At 43.4% G+C, this 22,928-nt stretch overlaps 1 protein-coding gene across 3 annotated transcripts in view; it reads left to right on the forward strand.

Annotated features, from left to right (window-relative positions):
• The window catches only part of C9H1orf116 (chromosome 9 C1orf116 homolog), a 38,673-nt gene that overhangs the window by 11,623 nt on the left and 4,122 nt on the right, over positions 1–22,928 (forward strand). For all 3 annotated transcript variants that reach the window (XM_085895047.1, XM_085895048.1, XM_085895046.1), the window contains one exon: positions 14,567–14,729. In XM_085895047.1, the coding sequence (XP_085751173.1) occupies positions 14,612–14,729 (118 nt within the window). In that variant the 5' untranslated portion in view covers positions 14,567–14,611. The remainder of the gene's footprint in view (positions 1–14,566; positions 14,730–22,928) is intronic.

Here is a 22,928-nt window from a genome sequence, read left to right on the forward strand (position 1 = left end):
AAACAAATTGGAACATTTTAATGCCATATCATGAGTTTAGATGTAGTTCATGACAAAGTTCTTCACAACAAACTAGTAAAGCTTGGAGGTTGGCATTCCAATGGAATGTGCCATCTCCCCCATTTTGGTTGCACTATTTATGAAGTTGATGCTGCATGCAAGAAGTGATATGGGAAGGAAGCAAAGATGTCTCCTGGACCTTGCAACCGCCATTTGCCTTTATGAATGATTTGACAGTGATGCAGCCTATGGTGAGTGCTGCAGGGAAGGTGTCTCGATGGTTTGAATGACTGGCCATGTGATGGGGCTCGGATGGCTTTCATGACAAAGAAGCCTGGAAATGTGGAGTTTAAACAAGGAGTGTTGAAGCAGAAGCAGCTGTTTGGAATTTAAAGAGAAATGATACCCATGTACCAACACCTGCATCCACAAACATGCGAGTTCTATTGAGGTCAAAGTTCTGAAACAACAATGATGAGAGGTCCTTTGACTGATGACCCATGCCAGCGAGGCATCGCATTCTTGTGGATGCAGGTGTTTTTTTTTCAATGCACATGTTGAGAACTAAAACAGGGCTGGCAGAATGGTTGAGAGGTATGCACAGTAGCCTCTAAGCTGTCTACCCTGGGTTCAAATTTTGACCCAGCTATAAACTACCATCCTGGTGTTTCACAGGCAGGGAGATTCATCAATGTGTGTTCTGTCCCATTGATGGACAGTTAAACTGTGTGTGCCATCTGCCATCACTAGCATTAAAAACTAGAAGGGCACTTGGTGGAGTGCATACTTCACCACACAATGCCTGATCCATGAGAACATATCGGGCCCATTACATTTTTGAAATATCATGCTACGCAGTACTATATCCTTTTCGGTCCCATCTCTCAATGGTGATGAATCACTTTGAAAATTAAATAATTATCGTATCCAGATCTGGATTTGGATCTTCACCAAAATCGAATCAACTCTTCCTTGTCACACACCCAACCTGTCCACAAAATTTCATCCGAATCCATCCACAACTTTTTGAGATATTCTGCACACAAACAGACAGAAAGTGGTGAAAACATAACCTCCTTCACCTTCGGTGGCGGAGGTAAAAATCCACTGTGCCCTTCGCAAAGAGTCAGTGAGCGATCACTTGCACCCTGGCCAAATTCAAAATTTCTGCCCTCATCTTGGTTGAGCATTAGCCCCGGCCGACCTATTCGTGAAAGACTTTGGCCAAGTTTTCCCCAGCCACCCTGACAAGAATGTAACAATAATTGTGGCCATGAAAGAAGATGATGATGTTTAGAACTAACACACACACACACACACACACACACACACACACACACACACACACACACACACACACACACACACACACACACACACACACACACACACACACACACACACACACACACACACACACACACACACACACACACACACACACACCTTCATGTCCAATCTCTAATTGCAATGTTATTCAAGTTTCCATTAGTCAAACCCTATAACACTGTTTCCATATAATATTGATGAATGGAATAATTCTCTTTACAATGAGATGTTTGTTTAAATCACTTTCCACCCAGTACTGTACAGCACAAGAGTTTACTTCTTAAATCAAAAGGATTTGTGGTCTTGATTGGTCATGACGTGTCACACTGGCCATGTCAACCACTGCACAGTCATGGTGTTGCTGCAGTGGAGTTTACCTGCATTACTGCATAGCAGGACAGGGTGTGGCCAAAGCACCTCAATCCCTTTTCTGCAGCGTTTCTTGACCTTTATCAGAGATAGCAATTAGCACAAAGCTGATTTAACATTACCTGCAATAACTTTCCCCACACCCTCTTTTCTGCAGTAACAGGTGAGAGCAGGGTTGCTATCTGTTTAGTTTTCAAGCAGAAAGTCCAGTTTAAAGGGAATCTGAGAGTTTTGTCCGAAGCATTGACCAATACCAAAATAATTGCAGTTTTATACCTTTTTAGGACAGCCAGCAACTGAAGCTTGAAAACATGTCATAAAAGCATCAAAAAAGGATTTCTGATCATTTTTGAATGTTTGAACACATTTTATAGCAACCATCAGTCGTGTGAAGTCATGGGGAGATCTTACTTTTTTTTTTTTAATCTGGCTGACAACATAACTCTCAAAAAGTGCAGGAACCAATATCAACTCATTCGCAAGTGACTGATCGAAGTGATGCTACAATTGAGTGAAGATTTTTTTTTTCTTTCTTTCTTGTAACCTGAGATTGAACCTCCCCATTTAAGAAAGGTTTGTCAGCTTTACTTTTTAAATGATGAGTGATGAAACATCCAAAATATTTCAATTGTCTTAGAAAAGTGAGTGAAGACAAAACTTTTGTTCAATTTCCCCTGTTCAAATTGGTTAACCTTCCATTCTACAAAAACTATCAAGCATCATGCAGAGACTGAGGGTCACAAAATGAAAGTAAAGAGTCTTGGTGTAGTTTGATTGGGTCGAATAAATTCAGACCAATTCAGTCAAGGAACAGCTGAATTCAACAAGTGCGAGCAGCTTTTTTTTTTTTTTTTTTTTTTTTTTTTTGTATACCTTGGTCGAGGCTCGTATGAGAGCTAACACACAACTCACAGCAAGGAGGCATGAGACAAGAGGGGTGGGAGTGGAAGGGACAAAACATTGAGGAACAGACACAGGTGAACTGTGGAAGGGAGAGGGATGGGGATGGGACGGGGAACATGGCGAGGAGAAGATGGACATTACAGGGACTTTCAGGAAGGAAAGCAGGAGAATTGAAGGAAGTGGGCTTGGGTGGATTATCGGGGGTAGAAAAGATCGAGGATTTGGATGGGGGAAGATAAGAGGTGGTGGTGAACAGCTGTTTTGAAAGCCTGGAGGGAAGAATGGGAAAGAATAGAGTGAGGAAGTTTATTCCAAAGGCGGGAAAAAAGAGGAATGAAAGAGTGAAGATGAGCAGTGATTCGTGATTTTGGTAGTTTTACCAGAATGGGGTTGTTGGCGGACCTTGAGCGCCCTGTGGAAATGTGGTTGGGACAAATCGCAGAGAGAGCACGGGGCAAGGCTGGAGAGGAGTCGGTAGAAGACAGAAAGACCACCGACCAACCTGCGGTGATTGAGTGAGAGGCCCAAAGACTCAGCTTCATTGCGGGAGATGCCAATGATCTTAAAAGCCCTGGTTTCGACAGCGTGAAGTCGAGAAAGGTGGGAGGCAGGAGCACCAGCCCAGAGGGGAGAGCAGTACTCCATCAGGCTACGGACAAAAGCTTTGTAAGTAGTCAGGAGCTCAAGAGGGCCGAGGAAGGACTTTGCACGACGGAGGATTCCCAGTCGGCGACTGGCTTTTGAGGCAAGGTTGGAAATGTGACTTTCCCAGGAAAGGTCATGGCAGATAGTGAGACCCAGAAGCTTGAAAGAAAAGACTTCTTCCAGAGGATTGTTGAGAAAGTGGATGGGGGGTTTTGTAAACGGTCCTTTCGAAGAGACATAGTGAGAGTGTGAGATTTGTCTGGATTGAAAGACATGTTCCACGTGTTGGACCAGTTTGTGATTTTATCCAGATCTGCAGTGAGCGAAGAAGCTGCTGCTTGCCGGTCTGAGGGATGACAGATGGTACGGCAGAGGGTGGAGTCGTCGGCAAAGAGAAATAGAGGATTTTCCAGAGAGTCCGAGAGATCATTGATGAAAACCAGAAAAAGAACAGGGCCCAGAACGCTACCTTGAGGAACTCCAGCCTGCACAGGAAGAGGGGATGAAAGAACTCCATTTAGGGCCACACGTTGACTGCGACAGGAGAGGAAGTCTGCGAGCCATGAGTGGAGATGGCCTTGAATACCATGGGAAGAGAGTTTGGTGAGTAGGGCAGGGTGCCAGACTGTGTCAAAAGCACGTGATATGTCCAGGGATACGGCTCGGATTTCCTGTCTGGCATTGAGGACCTCCATCCATTGATGGGAGAGCAGTAGCAGCATATCCAGGGTAGAGTGACCTGGTCTGAAACCAAATTGATGATTGGAAATCAAGCCATTGGAGAAGAGGAAGGATTTCATGTCTGAAGCAATGATGGATTCCATAACCTTGCTGATGATTGGGAGAAGGCTGATTGGTCTGTAGTTACAGGGATCTGTTTTTGCACCTTTTTTATGCAGGGCAGTGATGTTAGCAGATTTCCAAGCAGATGGCAGATGACCTTGGGAAAATGAGAGGGTGAATAGAACAGAGAGAGGGTGAGCAAGAGCAGAAGAGCAGGCTTTGAGGACACGTGGGCTGATGCCGTCTGGACCGGTTGCAGAATCTGACTCGAGGTTTGAAAGCAAGCTCTCCACCTTGTCAGGAGAAAAGGATACAGAGTCCAGGGACAGTTGGGTGCGACTGGGTAAAGTGGGTAGAGATAGTGATGGGTTTGGGACACAAGATTTAGCTGCAAACACCGAGTTTAGACATTCAGCTTTATCACGTGTGGAATCAGCAGTGCGGCCATTTGAGGTAAGGGAGGGGATGGAGGGGGAACATACACCAGAAACAGATTTGATTAAACGCCACCAGGATTTTGAGGAGGGAGAGAGGTTTGAGAGTTCAGACTTGAGATGAGAAAGATGTTGTTTTCTGGCTCTCCTGAGGGTAGATACACACTTGTTCCGAGCTTTGTGGAAAGAACTGAGATTGCCCTCAGTTGGGTTTGCTTTCCATGAGGCAAAGGCAAGTTGTTTCAGGACAACTGCCTCACCACAAGCTTCAGTAAACCAAGGGCGGGAGGAAGGGTAAGACAACTGAACACGAGAGGGGATAAATCTGTGCATGAGGGAGAGCAAGTTTCTTTGAAAGAATTCCCAGGATGAGTTGATGTTTGAGAAAGTAGTGATAGGAGACCAGTCTGTAAGTTTGATGGCTGCTCGGAGACCCTGCCAGTCGGCTTGATTGAAATGCCAGACTCGACGGCGGTGAGGTGGTTCTCTGATGACAGCCAGAGAGATGTCCACTTTAACAAGGACGTGGTCAGAAGAACCAATTGGAGCGAAGGAAGAGCAGCAGATATTGTCAGGGAAATTTGTCAAAATCAGATCCAGAAGAGATGGAGTACCATTGGTTGAGATCCGGGTCGGGAAGTTGACCGATTGAGTCAGTCCCAATGAGTCACAGAAAGCTTTTGCTGATGTCCCATGGCAGGTGAGAGAGGTACCCACACCTAGCCAACTGGCGTGATGACAATTGAAGTCGCCACATAAGAGGAAGAGAGAGTTTGGATGAGAAGATAGAAGATGGTCCATGTTTTCGGAGAGTGAGGTGTAGATGGAGTCATCACTGTTCGGTGGACGGTACAGTACGCATATAAACATGAGGTGGGAGTGGAGGGGAAGCCGAAGCCAGAGGTATTCCTGGGGGTGTGGGGGAGTGAGAGCAGTGCAGGGAGAGTGAGGAATAGAGTCTTTGATGAAGAGAGCAACACCTCCACCAGGACGAGGCTCAGGTCTGTCATACCGTAAGAGGGAGTAACCAGGGAGTGATACTTGGGAGTCAGACACGTCTTGGGAGAGGAAAGTTTCTGTTAGGCAGATAATGTCTGGTTTGTCAGTGGCAACCTGCATGGAAAGATCTGAAAGGTTTGAGCGAAGGCCCCGGATATTTGAGGTCCACACTTTTAATGAAGAGGTAGGGGAGGAGGCTTTGGGTGCAGGAGGTGGAGGGGGCGGGGGAGGGTAGGACAAGGGACGAGGGGGAGGTAAGGAGGGTTGCTGAAGGAGTGTGGGGTATTGCAGAATAGCGAGGGGAGGGGGCCGAATGAGGAGGAGAAAAGGCTCTGTGGTGCTGGGGGAGAGGGGGGACAAGAGACAAGGAAGATGGCAGTTGAGGATTTGAGGAGGTGGAGTGAAGAGATGGAGGTGAGAGGGCAGTGGAGGGAGGCAGGTTGGTGGATGAGAGGGGGGCAACTTAGAGAAGGAAGAGTGAGGGGGATGAAAGGTGGGAGAAAGGTGAGGGGGAATTTTTGAAAGAGATGAGAGGGAGGCTTGGAGGGAGAAGAGTGGGATGGTTGCTTTGAGAGTGAGAGTGAGGGGTGAGGGGGTGAGTTGGCACTGAAGTTGGAAAAAAAGAATGGTTGATGGAAAGCGAGCATCCATGGCAAACTGTGGTTTTTAAAAGTTTTAGGTCAGAGATGCGATTTAACACAATTCTTGATGGATGCAATGAAGGCGAATTCAGAGCATGGAGAGAAGAAGCACTGTAATAGTTGGATTTTTTAGGCAAGGAATGAAGGAGAGGTCGAAATGAGAGCAGTCTGTTAAAATAGCAGAAGAGAAGTGCATTGTGAAACAGTAAAGAGTACCACATGTGTGAGAGAGGAAGATGAAGCATTATAAGATTGTTTTTGTTGTTAATATTAATGTATGAGAGAGTTCAACAGATTAGGTTATGGAAGTGTAAAAAAAAAAGAAATCGAGGAAGACGAGGAAGTTAAGAGGAAGAAGAAGTAGCAGAATCGGGAGAAGGTGAGCGTGTTGTTGTTGTTGTTGGATATATATTTTTTTTTTATTTTTATTTTTTTTTATTTTTTTTGAGATAAGAAAGAGATTAGTTGGGAGAATGGGGGATGTTTGGAAAGTGGGGAGGATGAAAATTGAAGGTAATGGGGAGGATAGAAATTGAAGGTAATGGGGAGAAAAAAAAACGATCGAACACCGAGTGGAAACGGTAGGCCTCAAACCTAGGACTAGGCCTCAAACACCAAGTAAGAACGTCGACATAAATACTCACAAAATAGCACGATTTTTGAAACAAAACCGAACTAGGAACACACATTAACATGTAGGTGAGAAAATTAAACAGTTAAAACGGGACAAATAACAACCGGAACTTAACTTTGAGAATGTCAGCAGGGAGCCCCGAAGGAGACCTCTTGCCGCTCAAAACCGGAACCGGAAGTCCTCATGAGGACTTGATTTTATTTTAGCATACTGTTGAGTTGGGCACCACCACTGCTACTATTCTCAAGATTGTGTAAATATGCTGCACTACTCAATTTTCATTGAGTAGAAACACCCGCTACCTTGCTCTGGGAGCAGCCAGGGGGAGCAGGGGGTGATCGGGTTGGAGGTGAGGCAAATGTTTTTTTTGTCATAGGAATCTCTCCAGTAGGGAATCGGTTAACCACTTGCACCGTGCCGTACGTGTACAGATGAAAATTGTAAGTCATGTACCCACCCTCGGAGTGGGGAGGGATTATTTTGTGGCCACGATCTGGCTCCCAGGTACCCCCAACACATGTGCAAAATTTGGTGGAGATTGGCCCAGCCATTTTGGATTTTCTAATTATCAGACATACTTGCATACACACAGAGAATTGCTTTATTTTATATACCATAGTAGGATCCAAAGAAAGATTCTGAAATTCACTTTAGATTGACAACCGTGACGGCTTTGGGACAAAATATGTTAACCTGACCCCATTCATTAAAATTTGAGAAGTTGCCTCCAAACAACCCGACTGATTGATTATATAGTTCTTGCGGATCTTATATACTAATATATATAGTATATATATATATATATATATATATATATATATATATATATATATATATATATATATATATATATATATATATATATATATATATATATATATATATACTAATAGTTTCTGCAATATAGTAATAGTCGGCAGTGGTTGAAAACGAAGAGTTATGGAGACAACACACACGGAGGTCGGACGTGGTGGGATTTGTGCGTGCCTGTGTGTGAGCAGGTTAGAGGAACGTGTATGGGTTGGGGCACACATGTAGGCAGGCCTTTGCCAGGTACATAGTATGGGTTTTCGTTTTTAAATGCTCCCACCCGGTTTTACATTGAACACTGTGGTTAAACATAGGGGCAATCGGTTGCTCACCTGTTCGCAGTTGGAAAAGATAACCAAGGAACCACTGGTTGGCATGGATGACCCACAAAATATGTAACAAGGAAGTAAATACCTTTGGGTTTTTTATGCTGTAAACAAACTTTGGTACATCACCAGTGATGAAGGTTGTGGTCAAGTTTCATCAAAATTGAGAGTGTAGTTTCAGAGAAGAAAGGAATTTTTTTTTTTTGTGGGGCAAACCACCATTTACACCCACCCCCTTAGACCCAAATTTTTCTCATGTCATGAACGAACTTTGATACATCACAGGTGATGAAGGTTGTGGTCAAGTTTCATCGGAATTGTTTGTGTAGTTTCTAAGAAGAAAGCAAATACCTCTTTTGGGGGGGGGGGCAACCCATCTGTGGACTCCATTAAACTCCGATTTTTTTGAATGGTGTGAACAAGCTTTGGTACATCATGGGTGATGAAGGTTGTGGTCAAGTTGCATCAGAATTGTATGTGTAGTTTCTGAGAAGAAAGCAAATACCTGTTTTGTGGGCAGCCCCTGTAGATCCCCTTAAGGCCCGGTCACACCTTGACGTTTTAGCCAATGTATGCCGATTTTTGAATTTTTTTTCTAAAACACTGGCACACGTTGAATACGTTATGGGTAAGTTTTGATAACATTGAGAGCACGCTGAAAAACACTGCCATACGTCGTTGTACGTTGGCTTTAAACGTTGTACTTTTCGGTTGTCCTCAAATTTTTTCATGCTTGAAATTTCACGACGTATGCCGGCGTATGACTCACACGTTCCGCTACGCTGGCCACAAGTTGTATGCACGGTCTGCGATCGTTGACAGACGTCAACACATGCTACTTGTAAGTTAATCATAAGTTGAGACACGCCGAGGTAATGTTTAGCGTCCCCGAAACTTATTTCTAACTTATGATTAACGTGTTGTTGGCACGTTACGCGATCGTTGCCACACATCGACAGACGTTACTTTTAAGTTACTCATAGGCTGAAAGACGTCGGTATAATGGATCGTCCTTGCGTCAGCGTCCACGGCCACGGCCAGGACACTTATTTGCAGCATTCTTCAAACTTTTCTTCAGCATGACGAGGATGTTCACACTTCGATGTCTAGCTTGGCTATGATTCCAATTGTCCATCGGCAGCGTCTATTTAAAATAGTCGAGTTTGAGCGTTTTAACACGTTCAGAAGAAACGCTTCAAATTTCCAAACCCCAGCGTCAAAAAACAAAGGCGAGTGACAGCAATTTAAATCGTTCATTGTAAACAATGAAAATAGCTGAGTGGTACCGTTTAAAAGTCGTTGAGTGTAAAAAATCCAATTGTTGAGCGCAAGCGTCTACTTTCAATAGTGGAGATGCAGCCATTTAAATCGTTGAGTGGCAGCCTATGAATAGCAAACCCTACGTCACCGGCAAAGATAAACTGCCGCACGATATGGATAAGTTAGGCTATCGTTGGGCATAGTTTGTGAACGCCGGCTTCACGATAATTATTCGTTGGTATATCGTATCTATAAGTAATCAAAGCGCTCTATGCACATTATTAGTTCATTGTGCATTTGTCCAACCCGTTATGAATATATCTAAATCGTAAAAACAAGCTATAGCTCATTGTTGAAAAAGCCCCATAAAAAATTAGCCGCGAAGAACTTCGAACAATGGTGAAAAGATGTCTCCTACCCGTCGACACGCGGACGCAAGGACGATCCATCATAACCCACACCCTCCCTCTCACACACACCGACTACTGCTAACATGAACAAACTACTACTAATACTAATACTAATACTAATACTGATACTGTTACTGATACTGATACTGATATTGATACTGATACTGATACTGTTACTGCTGACATGGACATCGACTCAAAAAGGACTCGAAAACACTGTTGGGTTCCCCTTTTATGAGCAGCATTTTTATATACCAATTCCCAAAACCGCTGGGAACACGTCTTTATATGGCAGTTGTAACCTAGAAACTCGTTAATTTTTTTTTTTTTGTCGACCGGAAGACGTCATTGGAATATGTCTACATATGTCGATGTGTGTTGGGACTACGTAAAGAATTGGTTCAAAGCACGTCAAACATAAGTTAGAAATAAGTTTCGCGTAAAAAAGACATTACCGCGACGTGTTTCGACTTATGAGTAGCTTATCCTTTGTGGACGTGTGTAAGCGTCCACATATCGTGTGTAAAACTTATCCCCGTCGCATGCGGAACGTGTGTCATACGCCGAGTACGTCGTAAAATTTTGAACATGTTTAAAATTTCTTGACGTACTCTACTTACTACGACGTATGATAGCGTACTTTAGCGTTGTAGTCACGTATACCAAACTTACTCATACCGTATTTGACGTGCCCCAACGTTTTAGACTCATTTTTCTTAGGTCGGCATACGCTGGCAAGATCTCCATGGTGTGACCGCGATGTTGACACTTCCATTTCTACGGCAGTTATGATTCGAATCGTTGTGCGTCAGCCTTTTAATAGGCTACGTCACGACATCGTCGGCGATGCGTGCAACGCGCTATGCCTAAGTTAGACTATCGTTGGGTATCGGTTGTGTAGGCCGACAACAGGTTCAGCATTCGTTGGTATAAGTTATCTATAACACAACGAAACGTTCTGTGTAGTTACCAATGCGTTATACATAAGAACAAGTCGCTATGAATACGTCCGAATCTTTAAAAAAAAACATCAAAAGTTCAACGTAAGCCAGCGTTTTAGATACATTTTAATACGTTGCCATCGCTGGCTAAAACGTCAAGGTGTGACCGGGCCTTTAGGGCCCTTTTTTATTTTTTTTCTTAATGCCATGAACAAACTTTTGAACATACACGGTGATGAACATTATGATAAAGTTTCATTGAAATATGATGTGTAGTTTCAGAGAAGTTGAAAGTATTTGTGGACGGACGATGCGCCATCCTATAAGCTCCCGGGAACTACGTTCCAGGTGACCTAGAAATTGAACGTTTCTGTTTGGACATGTTTTATCGCCCCGGTAATGCCTTGGTATGCTGCCAACCCTACCCTCATGATTCCTTCTCTTGCCCTTACACTGCCTTCATTCCCCTTACGCTGCCTTCCCTCCCCCTACCCTCATGCTTCCTTCCTTTGCCCTTACGGCTCTGCTGCCTTCCATTTCCCTGGCGCTGCCTTCCCCCTCCCCTCCTGCTGCCTACCCCCCCTCCCCTCACACTTCCTTCCCTTGCCCTTATGGCTGTGCTGCCTTCCATTCCCCTTACACCGCCTTATCCTCCCCTCACGCTACCATCACCTCCCCTCACGCTGCCCCCCCTCCCATCACGCTGCCTTCCCCTCCCCTCCTCCTCCCCTTCCCTCACACTTCCTTACCTTGCCCTTACACTGCCTTCCATTCCCCTTATGCTGCCTTCCATTCCCCTTACGCTGCCTTCCATTCCCCTTACGCTGCCTTCTCCTCTCGCGCTACCTTCTCCTCCCCTCACTATGCTCACCTCTTCATACGTCATTGCAAAAATTGATGTCACAGATTTGTTGTGTTGGGATGATTTACACCAATCATAACACAAACATTTCTTTTCTACAAATGTATTTGTCATATTGTGTTATTATATTTATTTGAAATTTATTGGTGATATAAGAAGGTCCAAGTGGTCTAAATGGTCAAGGGTCTTAAGTTCTCTTATCTGTCTGAAGGGTGTAAGTTGTCTTTGGGGTATAAAGCATCTTCTGGGTCTAAAGCAACTTATGGGTCTTATGGGTCTAAAGGGCCTTCATGATCTCTTGGGTCTTCAGGGACTTTTGGGTCTTTTCAGTCTTTTTGGTCTTTGGTGACATTTGGGTCTTCAGGGTCTTTTGGGTCTAAAGGGTCTTATGGGCTGAAGGGGTCTAAGGGTTCTAATGGGTGTAAAGGGTCTTTGGGGTCTTTTGGATATTTGGGGTCTTTTGGGTCCTCGGGGACTTTTAGGTCTTCAGTAAGCGATTTGGGGGTCTTTGGGGCATTTTGGGTCTTCGGTGACTTTTGGGTCCTTGGGGTGTTTTGGGTCTTCGGGGTCTTTTCGGTCCTTGGGGTCTTTTTGGTCTTCGGGGTCTTTTGTGTCTTCAGGGTCTTAAAGGTCATGGGGAATTAACATTCAAGCAGGATGTGATTAATAGGCATATAGTCTTCAGGGACTGACAGACGGCTTCACGGCTTCACCGACTCACGGACTCACGAAATCACTGACTTCGATGACTCGTTAAATACATATTATGGTAATGGCCCCTCGTGTCGTTTTTGGGAAATGGTATGGATGACCCACAAAATATGTAACAAGGAAGAAAGTAAATACCTTTGTTATTTTTTTAAAATGCTGTAAACTGGGAAGTTGGCAACTTGAGGTTAGAGATTAGAAACAAACACTACAGACGGAGTCCAAAAGGGTCGAAGCTTGTGATGCCCTGGAGGGCAAGTCAGACTCTTTTGTTGATCATTTATCCCTTTACAAACCGATCTTACAACGAATTGTATGAGTGAATAGTGTATACTATACCTATTCTTCTGACACAACACAAACTATTAGTGTTTTCATTATTATCTTGTTGTTGACACAAATGTTCAAAGGACAAGCTCGCTGCGACCCAGTCCAAAGAACATGCGATGGGCAACATCTCCGAACTTTGGGTACACATTTAACAAAAGTTGTTTTTAACTCGTTTCTGTTGATGAGGTGTAAAAGGAAATTGCGACTGAACGAGTTAAAGAAAACGTGAGATAAACTGGTTTTACCAGACATTCTGGATTAATAAATCCAGAATGTCTCTGTTAAAATCAGTGTGGACTCGTTACACTCACTGCTAGCTGATGGGGGAAAACCAGGGGTGATTTAGCAGTTTCTGCTTTCATTTCCTCTTCTGGGCTCGAGCTCTTTGGAATGGAATAATCTAGAAGCCGAGAGACAGCAAGGTTCATGTTGCAGGAACTGCAACCGGTCCAGAAAATTAATACACCAGGGGGTTGACTCAGCTTGTCATCCTTCCGAGGTCGGCGAAATGAGTACCAGTGTACTGGGCCGGTGTATACCCCGGTTAAAATAGGTGTACCATATCCCTGTGTTGTAAGAGGCGACCAGGGTTGCGTCAGGAAGGGCATCCGGCGTAAAACGTGTGCCAAATCACTATGCGGATCATACGGATGATCCGCTGTGGCGACCCCTAACGGGAGCAGCCGAAAGAAGAAGAAGAAGAAGAAGAAGAAGAGGTTGCATCATCACTGAGGTATGGTTATGCTGGTGATGCATGCATGCATTGTGCATTAGAGCAGGAACATGGAATTTGGCCAGGGTGCCAGTGAAAATTTCCTAGTGTTTGTGAAAAACACCGTGGGATCTTTAACATCCACCAGTTAATGCGAGCAGATGGGTCTTCAGCATAACATCCATCCAAGGAATCACCCATTGATGCAACCTACTGCATGTGAAGCACCAGTCTGAAAGTTTGTTTTAGACTAAATCATCACTCCCAGACAAGAAATCTCAAAAGCAAACTCTGCAGCATCCCGTCAGTCCACTGGCCATCAGGTGACCTAATTCTCAGGTGACATGACCTTGTGGATCATTCTTTGGAAGCTCTCTTACATGGATTGTGTAATGGTTTTCTCATCCCCTTCCTCTCCAGGCCCAATGGAATGTAAATTCGTTGCATCTGCTCAGTAAGTATCCTCCAGCCTGGTATGTCCAATTAACCTGTAAAATTTAACATTTTTAAATAGGAAAAGTCAATAAAAAATACTCCCAATCGCTCTTCAATGAGCCTTCAATTCAAGAGCCGAAATGACTTGAGACATCTTTTCTTTCGATTGCTCAGTGCCTCCTGTGTCTGGTCACACTACCCTTGTTTTCATTGTTCATCCCAGATGGAATATTGCCAGGTCATCGTGAACCTTGTATTATTATCATCGATCATTCTTCATGGGTTGTAAATGGGTTACCATGACTTTTCTGAGACTGGGGTATGGAAGTTATGCCATTAAATTCCTCGACACACCTTTTTGCGTGTAAACTTCTTCTGACATTATAGTGTCTTACATCCTGAAAGAAGGGGACTGCTGGTTTCATTAATTTTCACTTTGCTGAACTGCACTTGTTTGACTCAGTTATGCCTTTTTATTGGAATTTTTTTTTTGTCATGTCCTTGGTTTTGTGCATTGAATATTCCTCATTCTCGATGTCAATTTGGTGGCCATCTTCTTAATGTATGTATGTTTGTATGTATGTCTGGTCTGTCTTGTTATTTTTTTTATAGCAATTTCATGTACTGCTGTCATTCTTCAAATCTTTCACATGTTTTTTTTCTTGTTGGCATTTTGTTTTGTACTTTTCCTTTGTCTTTTCTCTAATTGTTGAGGCTATGTTTCCTGTCGTTGTCCTTTCACGTATTACATTTTCAACTCAAGCTCGTCCATTCGCAAATCCTTGTTTTACCATGTGTTCTGTCTTTGAGAAACTCCTTCCTCTAGAATGAGCATTTGCTGCCCCCACTCCCTTCCACCTCCCTCCTTTGAGACCATTCTCCTGACACCCCCTTCCCTCCTTTTCCCCATGCCATACAGTGTTATATGAGCTTTTGAGACTACTAATTTGAGGACTGCATGCAATGTACCATTATATACAGCACCTGCACTCATCATTTTTGAAATGTATTTATTTATTTGTTCTTTGACCACAGCTTCACGAGAAGAGTGAGAGTAACCCAGACTTCTGATCTCGGACCATGAGTGAAGTTAAAGATGCTGTTGGCAAGGATGTGCTGGATGCACTGCAATTTCTCGACAACAGTATCGAGGAAATGTTTCTCGATGTAGAAGCAAAAAACACCAAAGACACAAATGGTATGTGCACTTGTTTACTCTTCACTTGTATATACCGCAGCACTGCATTCTCGCAGGCCTCACCGAATAATCATGGATGTGTGATTGTTTTGGAGAGTGTATAACAAAGGAAGTCAATTCCATGCCGGAACGGCCAATCAAACCGTTTTTTGGGGTTTCATACAAAGAGATATGCTGGTGCTATTTTATTTGTTAATTAGTGGGGTTTGAATGTTTTTGCAGACGATGAGGATTTATTTGTTTATTTATTTATTTTACTATAAAGGTAAAAAGTGCAATCCGTGCATGCCTAAGGCTAAATCGTCATCAGGTAGGAGAGGGACTTTTCAACATTGTTGCCCCTGATTCTAATGCTAACTTGAAGAACAAAAACAAAAAATTTTTTATATCCTTTCCTTTCTCACCTTCCATCTCCCATAATAGTGGGGCAACTTAGCTAAATATAGCATAACAATTGTGCATTTTGTGAGGAAAGCACCAAATTTGGCACACTAGTAGCCTAACATATTATGAACAGATTTGGATATTGGGCCATCTCAAAATTTTTGATGGCAGTGGAAAATGGCTGCCACAGCCATCAGCGGCTGAATTTGAGATGGCCCAATATCCAAATCTGTTCATAATATGTTAGGCTACTAGTGTGCCAAATTTGGTGCTTTCCTCACAAAATGTACAATTGTTATGCTAAGTTGCCCCACTATAACAACATCATTTCTCCATCCTCTCTTCCTCTTCCCCCTACTTTAGCCGATCCAAATTCACCATACACCTTCATGGTTTTTTTCTTCAACCTTTCCTTTCCCTATTTTACTTAATCTTAATTTTTAAAAAAAAAACACTTAAATTGTTTCAACTTCTTCTTTCACAAGTGTGGTTCTGGGAATTGTATCATACATAACTCGCCACTCTTTTTCTTCTTCGAAAGGCTGTTTTCAATTCGACCTTTCCATCATCCCGTATCTAAAAAGTCCAACTGTTACAACGATTCTTTTCTCCATTCCCTTAATTCTCCTTTATTGCGTCCCCCATGTAATGTCTTTAATGGCATCTCTGACTTTAAAAAATTTAATCCCAATTTGCAATGTATGTTCTTGTTCCTTCAATCGTCCCTTTTTTCACAACTTCAGTGTCAATTCACCGCACCCACTTAAATCTACCTCCTCCTAACCCCTCACCTGTTATACCTCCTCCTTACACCTCCCATGTTGCTCCTCATCCTACCTCCACTCTTAGTGCCTCTTTGTTGTCTTCTGCTTTAGTGTCGGCTCTTCCTCTGATGTCCCAAAGTGTGTGTGGTGTTCCAACATCTGTGGGCTCCATTCTAACTGAACAGATGTCTCACTCTCTCAATCAGTACACCACTTAACATCTCAAAAATGCTCTTTCTTTCCTCTCATCACACCTCCCCCTCTTCCCAACCCATCAAATCTTGCACCTCCCCCCGCCCGCTCCCCTCTTCATCATACCACGACCAAGTCTCATTCCTTCTCTCTCACCACCTCTCCTCTCACCTTCCTACCCATTGGCCGTGCCTGCTCTCATTGTCTCCCCTCCCTCTCACCCCTCTCTCTCAAAGCAACCGTCACTCTCTTCCCCTCCAACCTTCGATCTCACCTTTCTCAAAAACTCCCCCTCACCCTTCTCCCTCAACTCGCTCTTCTCACCCTTCTCCCTCCAATCTACCTCCTCACTCCCCCTTCTCCAAGTTGCCCCCCTCACATCCACAAAGCTTCCTCCTTCACCTGCCCTCTTTCTTCCAACTCATTCCTCCACTTCTTCCAATCTTCATCTTCCCTCTGTCCTCTTTCTTATTACTTCCCACTGTGTCTCATTCCATCATCACCGAGCCTTTCCCCTCCTCATCCAGCCCTCTCCCTAAGCTGTTCTGTAATCCCCCACACACTGTCAACAACTCTCCCTATCTCCCTCATCCTATCCTTCCCCTCCCCTCACCTCCCTGCACCCAAAGCCTCCTCCCCTCCCTTTTCCTAAACATCCGAGCCCTTCATTCTGATCATCATCTGCTTGACAGAAACTTACCTCCTTCAAGACATCTCTGAGTCGTTAATCTCTCCTTGTATTGCTTACTCCCTCCTCCAGTATTACAGACCTGAACCTCATCCTGGTAGAGGACTTGCTCTCTTCATCAAGAGCTCTATTCCTCACTCTCCAATCACTGCCCTCACTCCACTACAACCCCAGGAGTACCCTCTGGCTACGGCTTCCCCTCCGATCCCTCATCTTGTTTATCTTTGTGTTGTGCTGTCCACAAAACAGTGATGATTCCACTTACATCTTACTCGCTGAAAACATGGACCAACTTCTATCCTCTCATCTCAACTCTCTCTTCCTCATATGTGGTGACTTCAATTGTCATCATGCCAGTTGGCTGGATGTGGGTACCTCCCTCACGTGCCAGGGTATTTCAGAAAAAGACTTCTGCGACTTATTGGGACTGACACAATCTGTCAACTTCCCGACCCAGATCTCAACCAACGGTACTCCATCTCTTCTGAATCTGATTTTGACCAATTTCTTTGAAAATATCTACTGCTCTTCCTCTGCTCCAATTGGTTAATCTGACCACATGCTTGTCAAAGTGGACATCTCTCTGGCTGTTACTAGAGAACCACCTCAGTGCTGTTGAGCCTGGAATATCATGTAGGCCAACTGGCAGTCTTCAAGCATCCATCAAACTTACAGACTGGTCTCCCATTTCAACTTTCTCCAACATCAACTCATCCTGGGAATTCTCTCAAAGAAACTTGCTCTCCCTCATGCACAGATTTATCCCATCTCGATTGCAGTTGTCCTACCCTTCCTCCCGCCCAAAGTACACTGAAGCTTGTGGTGAGGCAGTTGTCCTGAAACAACTTGTCTTCGCATCATGGAAGACAAATCCGACTGAAAGCAATCTCAGTTCCTTCCACAAAGCTCGGAACAAGTGTGTGTCTACCCTGAGAAGAGCCAGGAAACAATGTCTTTCTAATCTCAAATCTGAACTCTCAAACCTGTCTACCTCTTCCAAATCCTGGTGGCATCTAGTTAAGTCTTTTCCTGGTGTATGTTCCCCCTCCATCCCCTCCCTTCCCTCCCTTCCCTCCCTTACCTCAAATGGCTGCATTGATGACACTGCAAGTGAAAAGGCTGAATGCCTAAACTGTGTTTGCTTCTAAATCTTGTGTCCCAAATCCATCGCTTTCTCTACCCACCTTACCCAGTCACACCCAACTGCCCCTGGACTCTGTGTCTTTTTCTCCTGACAAGGTGGAGAGCTTGCTTTCAAACCTCGACTCAGATTCTGCAACCGGCCCAGAAGGCATCAGCCACGTGTCCTAAAAACCTGTTCCTCTGCTCTTGCTCTGTTCCATTCACCTTCTCATTTGCTCAAGGTCACCTGACATCTGCTTGGAAATCAGCAAACATTACCGCTCTGCGTAAAAAGGTGCAAAAACAGATCTCTGCAACTACAGACCAATCAGCCTTCTCCCAATCATCAGCAACGTCATGGAATCCATCATCGCTTCTGACATTAAATCCTTCCCCTTCTCCAATGGCTTGATTTCCGATCATCAATATGCATTCAGACCAGGTCACTGGACATGCTGCTTCTTCTTCTTTCTGAACAATGGATGGAGATCCTCAATGCCAAACATGAGATCAAATCCATCTCTCTAAACATATCATGTGCTTTCGATACGGTCTAGCACCCTGCCCTGCTCGCCAAACTCTCTTCCTATGGTATCCAAGGCCATCTCCACTCATGGCTCGCAGACTTCCTCTCCTGTCACAGTCAACGTGTGGCTCTTAATGAAATTCTCTCATCCCTCTTCCTGTCCAGGCTAGAGTTCCTGCTCTCCCCTCTGGGCTCGTGCTCCCGCCTGTCACCTTTCTCGGCTTCACACCATGGAAACCAAGGCATTTAGCATCATTGTTATCTCCCGCAATGAGGCTGAGTCTTTAGGTCTTTCACTCTCTCACCACAGGCAGGTCGGTGGTCTTTCTGTCTTCTACTGTATCCTCTTTGGCCTGACCCCCCCCCCCCAGCTCTGGCTGTGATCTGTCCCCCTCATATTTCTGCAGGGCACACAAAGTCCACCAACAACCCCCTTTCTGGTAAAACGACCAAAATCACGAATCCCTGCTCACCTTCACTCTTCCATTCCTCTTTTTTCCCCACCTCTGGAACAAACTCCCTCACTCTATTCAATCCCATTCTTCCCTCCAGGTCTTCAAAACAGCTGTTCACCACCATCTCTGCCAAGCCTTTATATTCATATTAATGCAGACATGAGTTTACACAAAAACAAAACAAAGCCTTAATACAGTCCCCCAAGTCTCATTAAGTAGGTAAATGCTGGTCCAGTATCTACCTTTTGGTGTTGCATGGGTCAAAATTTTCACTCGGCATGATGTTTTTTTTTCTCGACTTTGTGTGCCCCGTTTTATCTGTGTACTTTGTCTCCAATTAAGTGAATAAAACAGGAAATGGCTTCACAGTGTAACGCTGTGCCACACTAAAAAGTATGAAATAAAACAAGGGCAAATGTTTGGTTCAAAGGTCAATTTTTTGCCAAAGGATCGAAAAACAAGCTTTGTCAGTTACTAACTTTCTAATCTCAAGCCATGGATTTGATGATCACTCCACAGAGGTCACATAAACCTGTATTTAAATGCTGCTTATATAATCTCAACTGTTCACAAACTTGTTTCAGCTATTAGTATTCCCCCTGACTGTTCTGTTGTAAATATTGAAAGAAAATAAGTATTCAACCAATCTCTCTGTGCAATTCCTCGAAATGTGCGCATACTCATCTTAACCTCTTCTGTACGCCCCCCCCCCCTTTATGTATTTTTTTTAAGTCTTGCTGTTATGTTCAATATTCTTGGCCATATCTTTCTCATATTCACTTTTGGCTAACCTAGTTATTTTTCTCATATTAAGTAGCTTGGACAAGATTTAGAAATTCCTCATGTACTCTTACCCGTCACTGTCCCTGGATCCAATTTATTCATCCTGTAGTTGCATCCATGTCTTCTTCCACTGTCGGTGCATTTCTTTCTAGCCTGTCACCTTGTTGTTTCATGGTACACATTACCAACTGTACGTGAACATTTCGTACATGCTTAAATGCACTTTCTGCTACTTAGACACTTTCTTATATACCCTAAAGTATGCCAGTACTGTTTCATCAAGACATACTTGGGCAGGAAGGACGTACAGAAGGTTTTAACCTTTAACCTCAGCAACGTACGAGTGATTGTGTTTTCCTTTGTACTTGCCGCAGTTTTTAAAGTAATTGGTTATTTTATATGCATCAGGTGTGATTGACAAAGGTTATGTGGTTTCTCTTTGTGAGCTTCAAAGCAAAATTTATTTGATAACACCCGATTTCCGAGCTGTTTGCCATATTAACGTGTTTTCTAAATTAGAGAGCCAATTTTTTTTTTCACGAGTCGCATGACAATTGACAGCTGTTTATAAAAACAAAAAATATTTATGCATATCTCATTGAAACTTCTAAAATGCAATGTCGTTTTTGAAAATTTATTTATTGAAATTTGCCATAAGGGTGAAAGCTACTCAAGGTTTTCATCAGTCGTCGGCACTCGCACCGACTCCAATTGGCCGATGCCGATTACCAAAAAGTTGCCGATTTCGGCCTGGCATTCACATTTAATTTTTTTTTTAATTCCCATGTCTGGATATTCACCAAAATTGAATCAATTTGTCCTTGTTACACACACAACCCATCAACTGAATTTCGTCCAAATCCTTCTGCAACTTTTTGAGATATCCTGCTTTCAGAAAGACAAACAGACAAGCAGACAGACAGGAGTGAAAACATAATCTCTGTCCATCTGAGGTGGTGGAGGTAATTAAACAGTTTCAAAACCAGACTGATAAAGCCTCCACATCAAGTAAAACAAGTTGTATTCCACCGAACAACCATAAAATGTATTTGCAAATGTCGCAACAAAATTATTCTTATGATTAAGAAATACAGATACAGTACCAACATTATTATCAGACAATCAAGAATTGCAACGATCATTTAGTGTAGATATATATATATATATATATATATATATATATATATATATATATATATATATATATATATATATATATATAATCAGTTGGTGTAGTTAGTTTGGTGTTGACTTAGTGGCGAGGGTGGCTGGCTTAGAATCCTAGGGTCCTGAGTTTGAGCCCCGTTGGCTACTGAATTAACACCAGGTGGGGTTGACTCAGCCTGTCATCTTTCTGAGATCAACCAAAGCCTTACCATCAATCACTTGGTACTTATTGTGTGGCAACTCCCATGTACCACAGTAACGAGGCTTTCTCCTTAAATTGCAGGCTCATTTAATGTATACTGAGTGTTAAATCAATTCTGTTTTTCAAATATAAACTACTTTTGCAATTATGATATTTAACTTCTTCATAATGCTCTTTAATTCCCTTTAACTCTTCTCACTATTGTCCCAACACTTTTAATGCCATTAAGACAATTTAAAAGCCCCACCCTGCAGTGCTCTCTCTCTCCTCTACATCTTAAAAGGGACATGAAGTATTAAAAGTAACGTTTTAAAAAAAAAAAACTTTTGTTTGTTGCGTCTCGTCGGTCCTTGTAATGGAAGCATTGTTATTGATCAGTCCTTGTAATGCAAGCATTTTGTAATCTAACAGCCCTAAACAGTGCTAGTACAATTCCCAACAACCATAGCCAAAATATTCACTGCTTTAGCTATTTTGTCCAAGCAAGGCAATCAAGAAATGAAAACTTAAAGTATAAGGACGACGTGAAGTTCACCCAGAGAACAGTGCAAGAAATCTGTGGTATTACGCAGAAAACAATTGACTGAAATGAAATAAGCAAACTTCATAGCCAGACTACAACCTCGATGGAGAGGATACTACCTCAATAGTCAGGATATGACATTGCTGGCCAGGATACTACCTTGATAGCCATGATACGACCGAGATGGAGAGGATCGTACCTCAATAACCAGGATACTCCCTCAAAAGCTAGGATATGACTTCAATAGCTGGGATACTACCTTGATAGCCAGGATACGACCTCCATAACCAGGATACTACCCTGATAGCTGGGATACTACCTTGATAGCCTGGATATGACCTCGATAACCAGGATACTACCTTGATAGCCAGGATATGACCTCGATGACCAGGATACTACTTTGCTAGCCAGGATACTACCTTGATAGCCAGGATGCTACCTCAATAGTATCCCCCTCTATCAATGTAGTATCCTGGCTACCTCAATAGCCAGGATACTACCTAAATAGCCAGGATACGACCTCAATAACCAGGATATGACCTCAATAGCCAGGATACGACCTCAAAAGCCAGGATACGACCTCAAAAGCCAGGATACTACCTTAATAGCCATGATACGACCTAGATGGAGAGGATCGTACCTCAATAACCAGGATACTCCCTCAAAAGCTAGGATACAACTTCAATAGCTGGGATACTACCTTGATAGCCAGGATACGACCTCCATAACCAGGATACTACCCTGATAGCTGGGATACTACCTTGATAGCCTGGATATGACCTCGATAACCAGGATACTACCTTGATAGCCAGGATATGACCTCGATGACCAGGATACTACTTTGCTAGCCAGGATACTACCTTGATAGCCAGGATGCTACCTCAATAGTATCCCCCTCTATCAATGTAGTATCCTGGCTACCTCAATAGCCAGGATACTACCTAACTAGCCAGGATACGACCTCAATAACCAGGATATGACCTCAATAGCCAGGATACGACCTCAAAAGCCAGGATACGACCTCAAAAGCCAGGATACTACCTTAATAGCCATGATACGACCTAGATGGAGAGGATCGTACCTCAATAACCAGGATACTCCCTCAAAAGCTAGGATACAACTTCAATAGCTGGGATACTACCTTGATAGCCAGAATACGACCTCCATAACCAGGATACTACCCTGATAGCTGGGATACTACCTTGATAGCCAGGATATGACCTCGATAACCAGGATACTACCTTGATAGCCAGGATATGACCTCGATAACCAGGATACTACCTTGATGGCCAGGATACTACCTCAATAGCCAGGATATGACCTCGATAACCAGGATACTACCTTGATGGCCAGGATATGACCTCGATAACCAGGATACTACCTTGGTAGCCAG

The sequence above is a fragment of the Eptatretus burgeri genome, chromosome 9, assembly GCF_056783735.1.
Source record: "Eptatretus burgeri isolate ZD-2024b chromosome 9, Ebu_testis_v1, whole genome shotgun sequence".
Taxonomy (NCBI): domain Eukaryota; kingdom Metazoa; phylum Chordata; class Myxini; order Myxiniformes; family Myxinidae; genus Eptatretus; species Eptatretus burgeri.